Raw genomic sequence first — 20,684 nt, 5'->3', positions numbered from 1 at the left:
TGTGCTAGGAATACCTGGTGCTACTTATCCCGGGCAGAAACTAAACACACCCAGCTTCAGTCAGATGAGGCATTCCAGAAGGTGTCTAACAGAGCCTCGAAAGCAGAGTGTCTTGGGGTTCAGGTGCCCCACAGGTATGACGTGTCATCTCTCGTGAGTCAGCTTTGGTCCCAGGATCTATGGCAGAGCTAAGGAATCAGAGGGTGGCTTAGGAGAGTCACGGATCTGTAGAGAACAGGGAGTTTGCATCAGGGGAAACTAAGGCTGGAGGGGAGGTCCTGGGCATCTCATAGATCTGTAGGGTCTGCGGCACGAACTCTTTATGTCATTAGACCACAGCCAATGAGTGGAGAAGATCTGTCCTGGGACAAAAAGAACAGACAATATTTGTCCCCAAGGATGCCCTTATAGCTCCATATAGCTCCATTCCACATGCGTCTCCTGCACCTTGCCTCATCCCGGCTTAGAAACCTGCTCCTGGTATGCAGCGATGGGTCTCATTTCAGATTGATTTTCTCCTGCTGGGTGACATTCAGGGTTTAAGTCTTCTCGTTGGGTCATATGCCCTTCTTTGGCTAAGATTTCCCATCCCGTTCTGAACCATCCCAGGCCAGACCATAAAACATAGAGTCCAGGACCCTATTTGGTATGGAAACAGCACAGAATGGGCGTAAGGGCCATGAGTCCTCTGCAGTCTGGGGTCTGGGAGTGACTTTCTGGCAGGATGGGACCCTGCCTGGGCTATAGTTGGCAAAGTGGGTTGACCAGGAAGCTGCTTCTCAGCCCCTAGCCAGAGCATCCCCTAGGAGGGCAGCACAGGTGTGATTGGGACATTTTCTCTTGGCCCTTCCCCCTCTGCCTCTCCATCCCTGCTCGCCACGGGCAGGGGTGAAGGTGGGGGCACCCTAGGAAGAAAAGAGCTAGGGGCTACCGAGAAGCCTAATTTGGTCCCAAGGATCCAGGGCCTGCCTATGCCAACAACTATGGATACCCTCCAGGACCTGGAACAGCAGGGAGAGGCCAGTATTCTGTTTGCAGTCCCCACCCTGGTCCTTTCTCCAGGCCTGAGCAGCGGTTTCCAAGACAGCAGCACCAAGCCCCCTCCCACTCTGACCCAGAATCAGTTCTCCAGAAGGAAGCCAAGGGATGTTCCTATCCAGCTCTGAGGGCCGAACAATAGTTTTCCACTGGTCTTGGGACCGTCAGCGCTCTGCATGTGACCCCTGACATTTTGTTTGGGGAGAGGTGACCCAGACCCTCCTCTTCAAGCACCTGGGGTAGAATGGGGGGCAGAGAGCAATGACCTCCCGCTCAGGGCTTTGCTTTGGCAGCATCCAGATGGGGGAAGCGCTCTCGGCCCCGCCCCCTCTGGTTCAAGGCTCTGGCCACGCAGAGGCAAGGGGGGAGGCTGCGGGTGCATCTTTGCAGAAAGAGTACTTTGGTTGCGGCGGGTGCGGGGCGGGTGCTAGCCCCGCTGTCCGCTCCGTGCCCGCCCGGCGCTCGGTCTCTGTGCGTTGCGCTTACCCGAGGTTCCACGTTGCGCCCCGCTCTATGCGCAGCGCAGCCGGGGGCCCCCCAGGCCCCCTCCCAGCGTGGGGCGGGCAGGGGGTGTGGTGCGGGCGGCACGAGTGACAGCGTGCTCCTCGCGCGGCGCCTCCACGGGGCTCAGTGTCACAGCGCCCGAATGTGCTGCGCGCACAGCCCGCCGCGGGCCGCCAGCCCTGGCGAAGCGATGCCCTCGGAACCTTAGCCCGAGTCAGAGCCCGGCCACTGACCACCCGAGTCCGCGCCCTCCTTGCCATCTCGCTGCTGTCAACGCGGAGACAATGGACGCGGGAGCCGCCCCGCAGAAGCACAGTAGGTGCCGCTCCTGTTGCTGCAGACACCGGGCTGGGGCGGGTAGACGCGCGGGGGCGCCGCTGCTCCTGGCCCGGGTAGGGGCTGCGCTCGGGGAGGGGGGACTTGCGGTTCCGAGCCGCATGCGGGGCTCAGCTGCTTCTTTTCTCCATTTGGGCACCCGTGCGCAGGTGGGATCGCAGCAGGACAGGCAGAGAGAGGTCCAAGGCTCTCTAGGTGGCCTCAGGTACCGGATGAGGGATCAGAGCGCTACCCCCTGCAAACTTTCCTCTCCAGGTTTCAGGACGGTGTCTTACTGGGACTGTGATTCTGTGTGGAAACTGACCCCTGCCCGGGTGGGGGTGGGGACGCCCCTACTTCCTACTTAGCGGTGCAGCAGGGCCACTGCCGCGTGAGTCCACCCCAAGTGCCGGGTGGACAGCTGCAAGACAGTCGAACACCTCACACATCTGCCTGGGCCGGAGTGGGCTGCACCTGCCCAGCCCCCAGCCTTGGACTCTGTGGGGCCAGGTGGGAACCACATGATCCTGGATGGCGGTGTGGGGGGGGAGAGTTCAAACGTCCACTCTGTGTGGTGAGTCCTGGGGCTCTGGGCCTTCAAGTCCTTATAGGGCGTCCTTTAGGGGATGGAGTACCTCTAGAACTCTCTAAAGGGAGATGGCAAAGAAATAGGCCTCCTCTCCTCTCCCCTCTCCCCCTCTCCTCCCCTCCCTCCATCTCCCCTCCTTTCTTCTCTTCTTCCTTCATTTCCAGCCCCTCTCTAGGCTGACTGGTGACAATTGAGGCATATGAAGTGATCACAGACTCTGTCCCAAATCAGGCCTTTGTCCCCGATCTTGTTGCGTCACCACGAAGAGGTACCAGTGTACACACCTTGCTTCCTAATGCCCTGGGTTCTGGAGGTAGTACCCACTATTCTCTCTAGCCTGGGTCACAGTACTGAAAACATCCATCCAGGGATGCCCACTGGTGTCCCACCAGGACCCCTGAACAAAGAAAGGCTCAATTTAGAAGCTGCAGCTGTGGAGGGAGTCTGGGCACCATGGACGGGAGCAGGTCAGAGGTCAAGCCTACCTTCTGAGCTCTTAAGGGTCCTGGCCCTAGTTACCCCTATCCAGAACCTCTGCATTTACTCCATAGCCACTTTTTCTCCAAGTCCCCGTGAGAAGGGCTGGACTTTAGATAGAATGGGGTTCAGGTGGCAGCTGGCGTGTGCCTTCGGCTTACGTGGGGAGCCCTATGGTCCCATTCCCAGAGGCTTAGCTTCTTGGGGGTCCAATGTAAGATGACAGCTGACCCCTCACACTCTTGGAAAAGGGGAGATTGGATAGTGGATTGGCCTGAGAGTCGCTCCACAGTGTGTGCTGTTTGGAGCTCCAGGGTTTGGCTTGGTAGCCTTGATGCCTTGGAGGAAGCTGAGTAAGCCTGGGACTGAGGCAAACACTCTCTCTTCTCTCTCTCTGTCATTCAGTAAGACCAATACACTGCTATTGGGTAACAGCCGGCTGTGGGGTCCAAAAAGGTTTTTAGAGTGACGGTGGGTCCTCCACTGGGTAACCCTTCAGATAATGCTTTGGCTAGACCCGTGGCCCTGGGCCCCCTGCAGGTCTTGCTGCTTACGAGGGAGAGAGCCCCCCCTGCAGACCCTCCTGGGAATAAGAAGCCCTGGTGCCTGAGGCTCTCAGTCCTAACACCAATAGTTCAGGTTACGTAATCCCCCACCCCACACATGGCTTGCTGTAATCGGCAGCAGCCAGGTTTGACAATGTGAGTTGTAATTGGATTTTAATTTTTAATGCCTGCAATAGATGAAGAGCTATGGGCCAATTTGTATAGACTCAGTTACTCTGCGCCTAACAGGACTACTTCATTAGCTGCCAACTATCGCACCCACCCTGCCTCCTGGGCTCCTGGGAGGGGTGATGAGCCTGGCCCAGAGCAAGGGTGACCCGAGGGCAGCCTGCCACCTGCTGCAGTGGAGGGACTGCCTAGGGAATGAGTTACCTCCTGGATCTCAGCGTGGACTGCGGATGGGGCAGAAGGACCCCTCCTGCTGCCTACCACTCCTCCTGTATCCCTGCAGCTCCCAGCTTACATGGGGCTCTGTCTGCTCTTGGCTGCCAGGAAAGGGGTCGCCATCCAGGACCCAGGCATCAGGATACCCAACCCAAGCTGCAGCTGCCTGCTCTTGGCCAGGGCTCTTGACCCCAGGGCCAGCAGGCACAGGTGGCTTTGGGTCCTCCGGACTCCCAAGTCACCCTGAGAGCTCTGGGTGGGGATGGGAATCAGGACTGCAGCAGGTCTCCTAGGTGCTGTGCTGGGGGGGGCACTGGGGGGGCGGCACCTGGCCTCCACATAAACTGAGTCTCAAAGAGGAGCACGGTCCTTTCCCAGGGGTTCCTCCCACCTCCCCAGCTGGAGGGGTCCCAGGGCGAGGCGTTCGTCTGCGACCGCCCTTTAGATTATTCTTAGGTCTGTTGTGTAACAGGCAGCTTCGCAGGCAGATGGAGGAAGGGCTCCTGGAGATGTCTCCAGTGGCAGCAGCTAGCCAGCCGGGAGCGAGCTTTTGTCCTTTCTGCCTGCCCAGCACAAAGGGACAAAGGAGACTGCTTCTGCCGCCCAGTCCCGCCAAAAGCTGGCCATTCTGGAGAGGGGCTCAGAGTCATGGGGTCTCAGTGCCCCTTGGCCTCCCAGGGCTCCCTGAGTTGAGGATGAACCTGACTGGGAGCTTCTCAGACTCCTGCCTCTGCAGCCTTCATGCTTGCACACGCGCGTGCGTGTGTGCATGCGTGTGTGTGCATGTGTGGGTGCGCGCACGTGTGTCTCTCTCTGTGTGTGTGCATGCCTATACTCTCCTCCCAGATGAATTCTGAGCAGGGGTTTGAGGAGAGAGTAGAAGTGCCCACCCTGGGTCCAGAGTTTCCTGCCCCTTGGTCTTCTTCCTTCCTCACCCCACTTTCCTCTCCCACCAACTTTCAAGCTGAATTCCAGGGTCTCCACCTCCACAGATTGGAGCAGGCTCCTCGTTCCTTTTTTTCTGAGCTCATACTGGGCATCAGACCCCAGTGAGCAGGGCGTGTCAGGAGGAGTCATTTCTGATGACAAGCAAGAGGGACTTTGGAGAGACTGAGAGGCCAACGAGACTATGGAGTGGACTCTTCCTGCCATCAGAGGCTGCTGGAGAAGGTCCCATAGATCCCAGTTCGCCTGTATCCTGTGGACTCATGGCCTTTGTCACCTCACCCTTCTCCCATCTTCTGAGATATCTATATATCCTGGAACACCTGTGCAAATACCTGGGCACATACATACATGAATATGTGTATATAGCTTACACATACATGCATAATCTGCACACTTACATAGACCTACTTCCAAGGCAGAGGCACCAAGTCAGCCTGCGGATGGAGCAAACTGGCTGGCATCTTTTTTTTTTTTTTTTAAAGAATCAAAACAGGGTATCACTTTGTAGCTCAGGCTAGCCCTGAACTCCAGACAATCTTCCTGCCTTAACCTCCCAGGTGCTGGGATTCCAGGCACGTGCCACCACACGTGCTGGCTTTAGCTTGCTGGGGTTCTCGAGGCTCATGCTCTCTCCCGGGGCCCTGATGTGCGTAAAGGGCATCAGAGAAACGAACTGTGCAGGGGCTTGAAGCTCTGGGTCGCTAATCTACTTATGACCTACGATTATGACCCATCTGCTGAGAACCTAAAATGCAGGGGTCGCTGGGGGATGGTGAAGGACAAGTTTCTGAGGTTCTTGGTTAGTGAGGACCCAGGGAGGCCACTGACCTAAGCGCTGTACCAGAACCTCCAGTTTAGACTCTTGTCATGGGCCAGCCTAGATGTGGACTGGGGTCACTTGCCGATCTGACGCTTTCATGGGGCGCCATGACATCTGGTAGTTGTTCTGTCTGTGTGAGTGCCCCCCTGAGCTGACGCAGAGGTGCCCAGAGGTGACACTAAGGATGTTTGTGCAGCGCATAGGAGCTTGGAGTCCCGTGGGCAGCGGGGATTGGGGGATGGGTTTGCTCTGATCCCTCTGACGGGTTATGGGAGCAGGGAGGTCACCTAACCATCTGTGAGTCCCTTTCTCCTCTTCAAAGTCACATTGGCAGCCACCCGCTCCAATGATGCTGCAAGCACTGTCTGGGCCATTTAAGGAAGCACACGGCTCTGTGCTGGACTGGGGAAGTCTCAGGGCCCTGTGGCTGCTGGGACCTTCCCTACAGGAAAGCCTTCGTGACAGCTAGCCTGGACTCTTCTTCCCGGGACTCCCAGTTGTCCACCCCAGCATGAAGGTTATCAAAGAGGTTGCTGGAACCAACTGCCACACACTGATACTAGTCCTGGTGGCCGCAGGCCTGACGTGTCAGGTGCGGGTGGGGTCGTGCTCCTTCTGAAGGCTCTGTGGGAAGGCCCTTCTGTCATCATCATGTGGCCATGGTCCTCTTTGGCATCCGTATGTCTGCACAGCTTCTCTCTTTGCCTCTCTCTTCGGTGTCCTCTGCGTTCTGCCTCCCACACTCTGTCTCTTGAACCTTCCCCTTTCTTCTGTGAGGCTCATTGCTCCTGGTGGAAGGTGCTGTCCACACCCTGGCCCCTGTACACTGCCGATGGCCATGGCCAAGGCTCCTGAGCCTCTTGCCCTGTCCTACCTTACCCCGGGTCCCCGATGTGACATGTGAGCAGGAACCTACCATTGGACCAGGATGGCTGCTGATACATTAGGCCCCTTGGGGTAGCCACAGGTGCTCAGGGTCATCACCTCAAGGTCACCAGCTTAGCCTTATTTGCAGAGATGCTTTCCCAATGTACCCACACTTGTGGGTTCCAGGGACACACACACATCTTTGTCATCACTCTGCCCACCTCAGTGGTCATGCCATCTACCCTGGCATCTCCCTGACTCAACACTGATGAGCCAGAATCAGGGGCACAGATCTCCTGCTACCGAGTCCCACAGGCTTGTGGCATGCTGACAGTCTGAACATGGCTATTCAGCTGGGGAAGTCCAGGTTCTCCCCACCCTCGTCTCTAACTGGGCTGCCACTGTCTTCAGAGGCTAGTAGGATAAGTGGAGAAAAGCTGGGTTCTCCCAAATGTCTTTTTCTTTAGGTCTACTTCAAAATAGCAGGTTGAGCCCCTGGGCTGCCAGGTATACACAGCATCTGTTCTTCCCTGGCAAGGCCATGAAGGCTGGGCAGTAGCTTTTCCAGGAAGACAGGATGGGGCCCAGCAGGGTAGAGACCACAATCCCGGGACTGGACAGGCAGGTTGGACCTTGGTAAGCTCAGCCATGGTGTCTTCTATTGTGTAGCAGCCTCTGATGGACAGAGCTGCCCACACTATGGTCCTTGAACATGGTAGAGGGCAATGGCTAAAGAGCTTGAACCTCTTACGCTGTCCCATCCCACCTCTGATCCTCGATGCTCCGCCGAGACTCAAATCTTTCCTGTAGAACAGTGGCCCTAGATGGCTGGTCAGTAGCTGCAGGTTCCTGTGACGTGTGAACAGGAGAGTGGCGTTGAGCCAGGATGGATGCTAGGACTCGAGTCTCAGTTCCCTTGAGCTTGACCCTAATGACTTGCCACTTACTGGGAAGAGTGGGACTGTTGCTTTGTACACAGTGTCTCAGCATCTCCACTGGGCTTTTCTGAAATATCCGGGAAAGCCTGTGGCACCTGTCCAGCTCAGCTGTGTCCCCAGGGCTTATCTAGGTAGACTGCTTGGGGCAGAGACAGCTCTTCTGGTGATTACTCCATTGTTGTGACCGACACCAGAGGAGCAGGCTGCTTTGGTCTGCAATGGTGGCCTGAGGCTCTGGTTCTTTCTGAGATTTTTCAGGTGGCTCCCTTCCTTGCTGGTGGCCCTCCCCCATAGGGTTGCTGTCCTCTGGGTACCTTGTTAAATTATGGAAGACCCCACTTTTCCAAGAACTCCGATCAATTCCTCGAGCCTCTTGCACACAGTGGGGACGTGCCGGTCTTCTGGGAGGCAAAGCAGATGCGAAAGGGGCCAACTAACAAGCTGGTCCTCCCTGGCTGGTCCTCCCTGGCGTCTCTTCTTGCTCCACAATCCCCATACCTGCCACACTGTTCCTCGCTCAGATGCTCCCGCCAAGTCGCCCACGACCAAGTTCAAGGTCCAGAGCAGGTGCAGGGATCTATGGCCCACCTAGGTTGTTCCAAGCGGCTCTGACAGGCCCCTCGGGCTCCACAGTGCTTCTAAGGATGCACAGGCTGGAGCTTGTGTCCTTTGGGAAGCCTGGCTCCAGCACTGCCCCAGGCTGCAGCTACTTCTCACTTACCAGAGGAAGCGAGGAAAGTGCAGGCCAGCCTGTCCCTGCTCCTGCTGGCCGTCTCTGGAGAAGTGTGCCTTCCAGTGAGCCTCTGGACTGACGCTGTGGAGGGAGTGGAGGAGGGGTGGGCTCGGGGCCAGGTCTACATGTGACCTCTCCTGTTCCTGGAGGGGGTTAGTTACCAAGAGCTCAGTTTTCTCATCTGTAAGAAGGGGATGGATGCCACTGGCCATGAAAGTGGTTAGAAAAGGCGAGGAACCTGCTAGAAGGCTTCAGTGCTGCCCGTCCTGGGCTTCCTGGTTCCGGGAGAAGAGCATTTAGCTCCAAGGAGACACCCTGCCCTTGAGCCTTGTCTCTTGGGCCCATTGCTTGGATATACTACCAACCCTCCCCTCCCCCGGTCCCTGGAACATGGTCTGGGATGAAGCTTAGATGGGTCTGTATAGCAGACAGTGGACACACTTGGGTGTCCCCATGAGTTTCATGTTGCCAAGATGCCAGGTTACTGCCCACCCCCCCCCACCCTCTTCAGATGATGGCAGGCTGCTGAGGCTTTGTTTTAGGTCCTAACTCAGGGAGTCCTAGCCGCATGTGTCTCCTCCAGCCCCGATAACGATATGCAGTATCCTCTTCGATGGATAAGACTTCCAGAGACAAGTGAAAAATTGTAGCCAAGAACACGGCTAATGAAGATGGATTTCAGGGCTGTGCCGATCAATGCCGGCCTTGGGGAAGCCTGGTTAGCTCCCAGCAGCTGGAGAAGGTGACTTCCATAGAGCCCTGCTTTCAGAGTAAGGCCCTCCTGCTTGTTCCTTATCTCTTCCAGCCCTAAGAAGTGTCACCAGGAACCACAGTCCATCCCATTCCATCTCTGTGGATCACAGCCCTGCCAGGGAAGTGACCCGGATCTGCTGTGGGCCCTCTAGATTTAGAGAAGGGGTAGACAGCCACCTTGGAACCTGATACCTGTGGTTGACCATGCCAGTGCCAGCCGTTCTGAGGGGCTAGGGGGATGGGCCTTGTTCCCCTGAGTTCCACTGGGCTGGACCATGGTGCTCTTGGCCTCATCCTGGCTGATGATTCAGGCCCCAACTGCAGGGGAGGTACTGTCGTCTGCATGCTGGTACGGAAGTGTCTGTTCACACACACAGAAAAAACACATTCTGAGCCCGGGATCTTTGTCATCTTAGAAATGCCATGTCTGTTAAGTGAGGGCTGTGTTCTGCCACGGGCTGGTGGGGTGGGAGAGGAACAGAGCCTACCCTAGGCTTCCTGGTTTTCTCATTGGATGGGGTGTCCCTGGGCATGGAAGTGGGGGTGGTGGGCAGCCCTTGCTGCACTCTCAAGCTGTTTGGAGTATTGCTCCGTTGTCCTCCAAAGTCACGGGGAGCTTCATATCCATCCAAGTTTACAGAAAGCTAAGACTAGAGAGGAGCTGGGATACGTGTTGGACCGAAGGCTGTGGACCCTCAGGGAGCAAGCCGGAGATTCCCTAGGAGCTGCGGAGGCCTGGGTCCCTCCACCTGGGCCTTGCCCAGTGGGTGAGCAGCACTGCGGAAGTATTTCATCTCAGTTCAAAAGCAGCAGCTGTTGTCCCGGAGTGAGCCTGTGGAAAAGGGCTGTCGTGGGGACTCGGAGTCCTTGATCCTGCCCCTTCCTGCCTGGCCTGCCCTATCTATCTGCCCCTGCTCCTAGCAAATCTTGAGGAGTGGAACTGTGAGCATGGGGAAGGCTGGGGTTGGAGTCTGAGGCTGGGGTTAGAACTATAGCCAGAGAGGCTGGGGCTGGGACTGGGGCTTGGGCTACTGCAGAAGGCTAGGCTGTGTCAGGAGGCTAGGTAAGCTTGCTTCTCTTAAGAGTACCTGTAAAAGAGCCACAGGCAGGCCTAGGGAAGTGTCATAGGGACAGAAGACAAGGCCTGCTAGTCCATCTTGGTTCTGGGAGGGAAGGTGCTGGGCAGCTCCCTTATCCAGCCTCCTAGGTCTTCAGATGGTCTTTCTTGGTCTCTGGTCTCATTCACAGCAATGCACAGTAAAAGCCCTTACTTGGATGGCCATGAGCTCCATGGAACCCTGAGAGAGGCTTCCCTCAGGGGGTCCTGTCTGGGCTGTACTGTCCAAGCGCAGGACCAGGGAAATAGCCAAGGAAGAGACCTTGCTGGTTCCCATCCCTCTTCTCCCTCGAACCCCAGCTGAGTGTTCCACAGCTGGTCACCCCATCCTGCTTTGGGCCACACCCACCCCACCTCACACTGTCTGACAACAACCTCTTGCTGGTCCAGTTCCTGAAAGCTGACAAAAGTTGGAACCATTTATCAAAACAAAAACAGGCCCACCCCTCACCCTCTCGACACCTGCTGTTTCCTCTGCTCAGAGCATGACCTGGGCTACCATGCTCCCCGATGGTGCACACGAGACAGAGGTCATCTTATGTGTGTGTTTACAGCTGGTCCTGTCTTGATCCCATCTTGATGATGAGGAACTTGAGTCTGGAGGGGGAAGGACTTGCTGGGGTCTCAAGACCCTGTGGAGGTTTGGACAAGGGTCTATGGATAGAGCAGGCACTTGCTATGTGTGCTTCCCTTTGTGCCTGGAAGAAGAGCTGTGAGGACTGGGCATGCTGGAAAGCAAGTGGCTCTCTCAAGGGTGCCTCCCACAGGGTCTAAAGCCAGGCCCTGTGGGGGGACATGGACCTCCTTACTCTACCACCTCTCCTGTCAGCTCCTCTGTCCCAGAGCTCAGTTCTCTCAAGAGGGAGAAAAGAGCCACATTCAGCTTCTGGCTCCTACTGTGCTTTTTCTGGGGTCCGTGAAGAGCTTGCTAGCCCTTCATGGCCGTGTCTGTCAGCGGTAGCCTCCATCAGTGAATTCAGCTGGTGCAGCTCAGCCAAGGCTAAGGGGTCCTGACTTCCTGTGCCCCAAGATTGCAGTGGGGCAGCAGCTGCTGAGAGTCTGGGTTACCTGAGGTGATGTGTGCTCTGACCAGGGCCCACAGGCTAAGGCCCGCGCTCCTGCTGCTGAGCCTGTGTGTGCTCTGACCAGGGCCCACAGGCTAGGGCCTGCTCTCCTGCTGCTGCAGGCCTGACAAGACACCCTGCGATGAAGCAAATCTCACGCTCCGCCAGTTTCTGAGCAACAGCTCTCAGGTCAGGCCTGTGGCTCACTTCTTAAGCAGTGGGGCTGTTGTTTACAGCAAAATTTCAGGGCAGCAGGGGTAGCTGTGGCCTGGATAGGTGAGGGGCAAATGCTAGCTTTGGCTTAGGCGCCCTTGGCACTCACTTGGGGCAGGAACAATGCTGAAAAGGCAGCCTTCCCCAAGGTGGAAACAACCTGTGCCATCCAGGCCTGAGTGATGCACCCATGCCCATTCTCCTCCACCATTTTCTTTAGTCTTCATGGGCCAGCAACCCCTCTGGCCAGTGCCTGCTGCCTGCCGGGCCCTCAGTGGATTTTGAGACTCAGTGAGCAGGGATAGACCTGATAACCAGGATAACAATCCTGTTATTAGACTGTCATTGCTCACAGATGACAGGTGGAGGGAGCTGTCTTGGCTATGGGTCCAGCCAAGCATTTCTTTCCTCCCCAACTGCTCTCCATGGCCAGCTGTGCCCTGCTCTTCCTTCTCCTCTTTCAGGGCTGTTGTGGACCCAGCCAGAGATGCAAGCTCAGATGCCTGGACCTCTCTCCCATAAATTGTTAGGTTGGCATTCAGGATGCCCCAGTGGCCCCAGTAAAGGGGTCTCATATAAGGCCACTGGGGACAACTATTCTGCTCTCTACCTTACTCAGAAAGTGGCTGGGTGGTCTCATGTGGTGTGGTGGCTGCCCTCTGGAGTGGGTTGTAGAGGACCAAGGCCATAGACCATTCCTTTTGGGGTTGAGACAGCACACCCTGAATGAACACCCCCCCCATTACCAGACAGGGATAGTCTGATGGCTAACCCTGCCTGAGTGGACACTACCCCCTGCATTACCAGATAGGGATAGTCTGATTGCTAAACCCGAGTGGACCCCCCCCCCCCCGCTGTGTTAGCCGACAGGGGTGGTCTGACGGCTAACCCTGAGCTTTCTACCCTCCACCCTGTATTTCCAGACAGGGGTGTTCTAATGGTTAACCCTGAGCTTTCCTGGTAGAGTCTTATGAAACCTTGGAGCTCCTGTGCAAATGAATCCCCGAGTCTGGAGAATGGCTCTGATGAGTTTTTCCAGCAGCTTCCAGGGCTTGTCACTTCCAGGCTGTTGCCCTGGCCCAGCCCACTCAGCATCCTGACTCCTGCTCAGTAGTTCCAGACAGGGGCCTATCTTTGAGATTGCTGGCCTGTCCCCGTGCCTCATTTGGAGTGACTGAGTGACTTTAGGTTCCTGGAGCTGTCTGTCCTTTTCACGAGTAGGGAGTATTCCCTATGAGCCTGCTGTTCAGACTAGAGTGCATAGCGGCTTGGGTTTCAAGTGGGGAAACTGAGGGCAGGAGAGGGCGGTCGTATATTGGCTCCTTTCCACAGCCTCTGCTGGTCCAGGTCCCAGGATGTTTAGCTGTGGGAACAGACTGCGTTCCTTCCTATTGTTCATATCTGTGCCAGCACTGTGTGAAATACCCCGGGGCCAGCCTGCCCAGGTTCTCAAGGCCAGTAGACCCTGGAACCACCTGCTGGCTGGATACTTGATGCCTGTGAATCCCTCCGCCACTCTGTCTCTGCCCCCAACCCCAAGAGTAAAGGTGCCAGCGACGTCCCCTTTGGCCTGAGAGCAACCGAGAGCTGGTCTCTCCTTTGATGTAGTGTTCCGTGCCAAGTACGCAGGTGCTGGGTACCCTTGGGTGAGGGGATTCTGGCCAGGAGACTCTGGATTAACAGGAGACTCTCATCTGCCTTCCTTTGAGCCCCAGGGAGTGAGGAGTAGGGTCCCCCTCCCTCATGTCCCCAGCCTCACCCTGCGTACCTGTTGAGCAGGGCCCGTGGGTGGAGGCAAACATCCTTCCAGGCAGCGCTCACGTATGCCCGTGTTTGTGTGTGCCTCCGTGTATTTTTAAAGCAACTTGCAGCTGTGTTTGAGTCAGTCCCATTCTCCCCCCAGAGCTCTGCAAGCCTCACACTGGGGTGTTATTTTGGGCTTGGCATTATTGGGAATTATTATATTCTGTTCGAAAGGAGACAATGCAACTTGGGGATCATGAGGCTGGCAAGTGGGGACTTGATGTGATTTGGGAAGTGGGATTCAGAGTGAATCCACCTATGTCCCTTTGGGTCATCAGAATCAGGTCTCATATCAGCACTTGACCTCAGATGTCTTCTTCTAGGGACCTCTCCGATTTGAGCCTCCTCTCCCTGACTCCAGGTGATATTGGAGCAGAGCGGAGCTGCCGGACTTCCTTCTTTGGAAGTGTCTGGAGATTGGCCCCCTCTCAAGGGCACTCACTCCCAGCTTCTCAGCAAAGCCCAAGGAACCTCGTCTCTGCCATCCTGCAAACACACCATTCCTGGTGGCCAGCTTCTGTACGACCCCTGTAGGACTTAAGGGCAGGCTTCTTCCTCAGGAAGGAACTGCGGACCAGGGCAGGGTGCAAAAGCATCCCACTGCGGCTGGCGTCTCCATACCCTGTTCTCTGCCGTGTGTTCCTGCGTCTCCTCAAAAAACCTAAATTACCCCTGCAGTCAGCTGAGCCTTAAAAAGCTGCAGGCATGACTCAGACGTCACTGCTGCCTCTGCCCCAGGAACACATGAGGTCACAGAGGTGGCGCCTTCCGGCAGCACAAGCCAGGCTGGACCCTGTGGACCTTAGATGACATTTGACCCTTGCAGGTCAAAGGATCATATGGACAAGGTGGTTCACCAGGAGAGGTGCCTAGACACTATACATTCTTACCACGGCTAGTGACTGCAAGCAAACCTCCACCTCTGGGTCTTCATTTTCCCATCTCAAACCAGAGAGCTGGGCTTTCCTCTGACTGGGGCTTGTACAGGAATCTTGGTGTAGGACTAGTTCCCACTGTGAACAGGACAATCCTTGCGTCCTTTCCGGGGAAGAAAAGGGGCTGCGAGGGACCCTCACTTGGAAGAGACCTCCGCCCCTTGACTCATGCCTTGGCTCCAGGGCTATGAGGGATGGCTGTACCTCTCCGACAGCTCTTGGTCAGGCTTTCTATCCCAGCCTATTGCTTCCTTTCTTAGGGGACAGAGCTGCTCCTAAAACCCACTTGACATGTCCAGTCCTCAGACATTCAGGTGTAGCTGCCCCCTAGGTATCCTGCTGTGGTCTAGGGTATTCTGTGATGAGAAGTACCCAGGGATATCAGGGGGTCAAACTGAACTGACCAATCACCAGCAGGGATAGGAATGAAGTCTGGCTCTTGTGGATACCGTCCTCATGGAGTACCTCCTGTTCTGCTTGAAGCGGAACCAGAGAGAGAGTGTCCCGAAAGCAGCTCCGCAGGCTGTGATAACAGGGTGAGGCACCTCTGCCTCAGTCTCCCTAACCGTGTGTCTTCTCTTGGGGCTCCTATTGCATGGTTATAGGCATTCCTTCCTTTCCCTCACACTCCAGGAACCGGTGGCAGTCAGGTAAGTGTCTCTGAAGGTGGCAGCTTTCTTAGAATGTCTAGCCATGAGGGAATGACAAGTTTACCTTGAGTGGTTGCCAGAGCCAGGCACCTGCAGCCTTGGGGTGGGGTGGGGGTGAGGATGTTTCCATTTCTACCCAGCGGCTTCTGGCTTGCTGGCCTCAGCCTTCTGCTTGAATACTCCCAGTGACTCACAGGATTTCTTCTCTCTCTCTCTCTCTCTCTCTCTCTCTCTCTCTCTCTCTCTGCACTAAAGGAAAAAAAATAAACATTTGCCTGTGTTACATTGGGTGGCTGCTGGGCCCACGCCATCTGCAGGTGGCACTTGGTTGGGGGGCTGGGCAGAGGGCAAGGAGAGGGGCTGGCACCGGGGGTAGGCAGATCAAATGGAGAGTCCCCATGCCCTGTGGGTGAGTGTGTGTGAAGGTGTGGTGCGGTGACAGCCATGGGGCAAAGAGAATAGCATGTTTCACCTAGACCCAGGACCCACACGGCAAAAGGGAAAGGATGGTTAGGGTTGAGGGCATCTGGCTGGCTTTCTGGGAGTCAGGACCAAGTTCCCTGCTGTCAACTTGCTGAATACCTGGCCCTGGTGGGACTGAGAATAGATGCTTTGGTGGGAAACAGTGGCTTTACCCAGGCCTTTGGCTGCTGGGAGTGAGGGAAAAAATCAGATCCTGCTGGCTGTGGAGGCCGAGCACCTTGACAATGGTGCATGGGTCTCAAGGACCGGATAAGCCTGAGAGTGCTCCCTGTGAGCACTCCCTCCTGAGCTCTGTGTCTGCCAACGCTTCTCTGTTTCCATACTCGCTCTCCACTCCTCGGTCGTGTGTCCACGTTTCCCCTCACCTGTTTGTTTAAACTTCCTCCGCGAGCCGTGTGCTCACACCCCTTCCCTGAGCTGTGTCTTGCTCATACCTCCCAGGTCTGTTCACACTGACCATTGGTGAACTCTGCTCACCTAGCCTGACCGCTTCCTTCTAGCCACTCTTGGAAGATGCTTAGGTATGTTTCCTGGCAGAGCGGCAAAGACTTGCCGCTTGGGTCGATATTCAAGGAGGATCATTGCACAAATAATATGAAAGAGCTGGCCATGTGCAAGGTCTCATGTAGTGTGGCCACTGGCTGTGCTTCCAGGGAAGACCCAAACGGACCTTCGTGCCACATGGGCACAGCCTCTTCAAAGACACATCTCAGAAATGGTCCCATGGCTAAGGTTCACGCCCTTCTTGTTTTCCCAGGGCCTCTTCACCTTTAGTCTCTGTTTTTACATCACCAAGCCACTGTCTACAGACGAGGTGGTGGGGATGGCACATGTAGGGCAGGATACGTGTTTATACGTGTTTATACCCTTGGAGAGGCAGCCCAGGAACATGGTTTGATGGTGCCCCGTGTCTTCAGTACCATTGGACTGCTGCCTCCTGGGGACCCAGTCCCCTCCGTGAAGTCTGACTCCCACTCCCTGCAGCCACTCTGGGCTTGGGACTCGGGTGGGCAGCAGGGATGAGCAGGGAGCCCAGCCAGTTTGCAAAGCCCTTACAGCCCATCAAGGACGACCTGGTACACAGACTTAGAGTTCTATTCTCTGTGGCTTCGTGGAATGTGGTAACCAGTTTCGCACTGACCACAGGCATGCTGTGGCCTGTGTATCCTGTTTTTTGTTTTGAATGTATGAATTACCACTCAGTATTTTAAATTCTACCACTGGCACTGGCGAGCAGTTTCCAGAGGAAGTGTTGGAGCTTGCGCCGAGATTGGCATGGGAAGCCCAGCATTGGAGGATACTTCCAGGCGACCGTCAGCAATAGGAATATTCATCCCATGGTACAGTGAGGGGCAGGTGCTGATGGCCAAGAGCAGGGTCCTATGGCTGTGCACTTTCTGAGTGTGTGCTCTGAGCTAAGTCCCATGCCAAGTGTTCTTTTGAACTGATGGTGTCCTGCTGGCAACGGCATGCCCTCAACTTCCTCAACTCTGGCTCCAGGTCTGGTCCGAGGTACCCAGCCCATACTCCAGTCTGATCTCCAGGGAAGAGGTCCCTTTCTCCCTGGCTTCTCTGAAGACGGCTATCTTATTCTTTCTGTCCAGCGTGGAGCCACTGCAACAGCCCTGCCCGCCCAGACAGGAGCCCCCTAGGACGCGGGCTGCTTCTGAGGAACGTGTTACTGCCTTCCTAGCCCTGAGCAATGCCTGTACACAGCAGGCGCTTAATAAATGGTGACAACCGAGGAATAGGCAGAAAGGAGAAGAACAAGAAAAGACACTGGATTGGCCATCTCTGGCCCTGAAATGGGGGATCGTGTGGCCTGAAGGACCCCTCAGGCCTGAGAACTAGGGAGCAAGGGCACATCTGCATACATTTGCATGCAGGGCGCATACTTCTCGGTTTTGAGGGATTTTTGATTGATTTATATATCCAGAGGGCATAGGGTGGCACATGGGCATATAAGACCAGATGCTGGTCATACAGCCCTGTGGTGCAGGATGCCAGTCCTGTGGGGTGAGCCGACCTGCTTTTGAGCAGAGGCTGTAGGTCTCTGGCCAGCATCTGGGGCTGCTGGAGCTGAGCTGAGGAATGGCCACAGCAGGCCTTGTGGCTTCACAGTCTAGGACCCCTCGCTCTAACCACAGAGCTGCCGGAGCGGGAAGAAGATGGCAGAGAGGGTTTGCCCTCCTCTGTCTTCTCTTCCTCTAGCAGGTGCTTGGGTAGGGGCCAGACCACAGAGTGGAAGCCAAGGGCCCCAGAGAGGGAGGGATTCGGAAGGGTGGGCAGCACACATGGAGCCCCACACCAAGTGTATCTTGGGGCCATGCTAGTGGCCATGTGGCTGTACTGGCTCTGGATCCTACCCACTTGTCTCGGTGCCAGGCTGGCCGCAGCTCCGCATCGCTGCTGCACACGGGCACAGAATCTAGGTCAGGCTGGTGCAGGGAGGCAGGGGGAGCTGCCAGGGCAGTGTCTGCCCACTTTGGCTCTATCCAGGCTACTGCCGCTCCAGGCGGGGCTCTGACCCATTGACCTAGGCCGGACCCCTCCCTTTGGTGCCTGAGCAAGGCTAAGAGGCCCTCCCGCAATGGATGCAGATGCCTTTGGTGCAAGCAAGATGCTGCCTGCCTATATGGCCAGGCCTGTAGCACGGGGGGGGGGAGAGGTCAGCCCCCACGGTTGTGACAATTTAGGCCAAACCCTTTCTAAAACCTCTTGACCCTCCAGCTGCCCAGGCTTATGCTCCCTGCCTCTCTCCCCATCATCACCCAGACTGTGCTGGTGTCTGTGTTCACTGCAGTCCATGGGCCCTGGGTACCAACCTGAGGGCCTCAACAACTCTTAACCTGGTCAGAGCATCCCTCTCCTATGCTGTCTCCCTCCCCCCGTGGATCCCACCTCTGGCTGTTTCTGCTTTGTCTTGTTTCTTTGTCTGCCTTGGAATCGAGTGATGTTTCTTTTGAACCTGACTCCACTCGGCTTGGGGGTAGGGCAGGTGGGCTCGCCAGACCTAGAGTGCCGGTCTCCTACTTGGGTAGTCCGAGGCAGCTGTGGTCCCTGGGGCAATCAGTTGTGATCAATGGGGTAGATATGGCCAGCCTGGACGGCCAGGGTCACTGGGGCAGCTGTGGTCACTGGGGCAGCTGTGGTCACTCCGAGGCATTTATGGTCATTGGAGCTGTTGTGGTCACTCTAAAGCAACTGTGGTCACTTTGGGGCAGCTATGGTAATTGGATAACTGTGGTCAGGCCAGTTCTCTTGAGGCCACATACCCCTCTGAAGCATTCATCCCGAGAATGAGGACCTGGGCTCGTCAGTATTAGTGTGACTCCATGAGGGGACCTGATGACCATGGCAGCGGGGGTCTTCTGTACTAGAGACACTACCTTCCACATTCTGTCACCTGCTACCCAGGTCAGGAGGTTGCTCAGCCTGTTCTGGTATGCGGAGTGTGCCGGGGGGGGGGGGGAGGCTGTGGGATGGTTGGGGGATCCTACCTCATCCCCTGAAGCAGCTTTGGTTCCTCACTAGAGGTGGTAACATCATTAGAACTCTCAGACAAGGCAAGAGACAACACGAAATTGGATTTGGTGTTGAATAATTAATAAAACGTCTTAGGCACAGGCTGCGGGGCCCGTGTCCCTCCCAGGTGCAGGATTGTCGGCACTGACTCGATACCCGAGGGGCCTGCACAACATTATCCAGCACTTCTGAGGTAATTACAGTCCACGTCAGTGGACCCTGGTGCTCATACTCCAGGGCTCAGGAGGGTCAGAGTGACGGTGGGACCAGTCCACCCCAGAGGGTTTCTCTCTCTGGAAAGGAAAGGGATTGAAATCAGTGGTTTCTCGAGCCTTCCTGATTTGGGCATTCTGAGAGGGACTCACGGGAGCAGAACTGGGGCCTCATTAGGGCCTCTACCCCTGTGCCTGTTTCCTAGAGACGTGCCCAGGCTTCTGTGCAGTGACCATTGCAGAGATGCGGAGCTGGGCACACAGCTGGCCTCTGGAAGCGTTTCCTTGGAGATTTATGTAGGACAGAAGTTGGAAGTTTAGATCTGAGGTGCCCCACAAAGACTTCAGAGGTGTGAATCGCTCTGCTGAGTTTGGGGATGCGTTTTTTTCTCCTGGCCTTCTGTTTCTGGAGATTATTGGAAAGTGGCAGCTGTTGCCCATCTACAGGCAGAGCTAATGACCCCAGAACCATGGAGCCAATGCTCCCAGGTCCCCTTCTTGTAGTGATGGTCATTAGAAGAGACTTGGCCCTTCTGCCTGTGGCCTGGTGGGCCACAGAGAGGGTCCTGCCTCCCACCTACAGGACTCCTCTTCTTCCGTGGAAGGAAAGCCTCAGCTCAAGTCTCCAGGCTTGCCCCTGCTCTTCCAGGCTGGCCCCTGCTCTCCCAGGCTGGCCCCTGCTCTCCCAGGCTGCTGGTTCTCCCTAGATGCTGGGTAGGAAAGTAGGCCGGAGAAGCATTGCATTCCAGCGGATTGCTCGTAGGTAGCAGAGCTCTAGGATGTGATCTGTAATGTTTCCTGGCCTTGGCGCTGCTTGCCACGTCCCTTCCTGGCTGAGCTCAACTCTGTGGTGGCATTTGCAGGTCTGGTGCTGTTTCCTAGGATATTCCAGCCTCCTCTCTACCCTACCCAGGTCCTCAGCTCAAGGACCCAGTCTCAGCTGAGCTGGCCAGCCTAACTTGTGCCTTGCACCACCCACAGGTTTCCTATGGCACTGAAAGATGGAGACACTTTCGTGTAGGACCGTGTGTGTGTGTGTGTGTGTGTGTGTGTGTGTGTGTGTGTGTGTGCGCGCGCGCGCGCGCGCGTGCTACTTTATACCCTTCAGATAAACTAGGAGCCTAAGCAAAAAGCAATGTCAGGGGAGTCAGGGCCCGGCTCTCCCCAGACTGCTGCCATTCACTGTGGGACACTAGAGCCCCCTGGCCTCTCTGACCTCTGTCAAAGCTGTAGGGCAAAAATGCTTACAGCTGAGAAACTAGAAGCAGGCCCTTTGGTGCCTAGGGTGACCCTGTAAGGTGTGCATAACACAGATAGGCCGGATGAGCTCTCAGCACATAGCCATAAACAAGGGGCAGACCCGGGGGTATGTGTGAATTCACGTGTAGTGTTTTCATGAAACGCTGAGGAGAAGGAAGAGGTTCTGTTCTTCTAAAGGCCTCTCGGAGTGTATCATCCTCCTGCCTGTCTCTGACAATGCCACTAAAGATAAAAGCAAGGAGAAGGCACTTAGATCCAGAAGGTGAGAACTGGTCCCCAGGGAGCAGAGTCCCCTTACAGAGGAGCTCGGGTCCGGCAGAACCTTCTGGCCTGCGGGCACATGGACGTCCCCCCTTATCTGAACATGTGGAGCTCACGCTGGAGGAACATTGTCACAGCAGGAGCCCCCGGATGTGTACCCTGCCCCTGTCTGTCTGGTGGTCCTCTTCAAAGGAGAAGACTAAACTTCTCCAGCCTCCTAACCCCTTTA

The 20,684-nt window shown here is 56.0% G+C and overlaps 1 protein-coding gene across 1 annotated transcript in view; it reads left to right on the top strand.

The window, feature by feature from the left end:
• Nucleotides 1–1,557: 1,557 nt before the first annotated feature.
• Nucleotides 1,558–20,684, top strand: part of Plch2 (phospholipase C eta 2) — a 57,171-nt gene continuing 38,044 nt past the window's right edge. Inside the window, exon 1 of the mRNA XM_075945159.1 lies at nucleotides 1,558–1,857. Within this exon, the coding sequence (XP_075801274.1) occupies nucleotides 1,827–1,857 (31 nt within the window). The 5' untranslated portion in view covers nucleotides 1,558–1,826. The remainder of the gene's footprint in view (nucleotides 1,858–20,684) is intronic.

Source organism: Microtus pennsylvanicus, chromosome 13 (assembly GCF_037038515.1).
Source record: "Microtus pennsylvanicus isolate mMicPen1 chromosome 13, mMicPen1.hap1, whole genome shotgun sequence".
In the NCBI taxonomy this organism is placed as follows: Eukaryota; Metazoa; Chordata; class Mammalia; order Rodentia; family Cricetidae; genus Microtus; species Microtus pennsylvanicus.
This window is presented reverse-complemented; position numbering and strand designations above follow the sequence as displayed.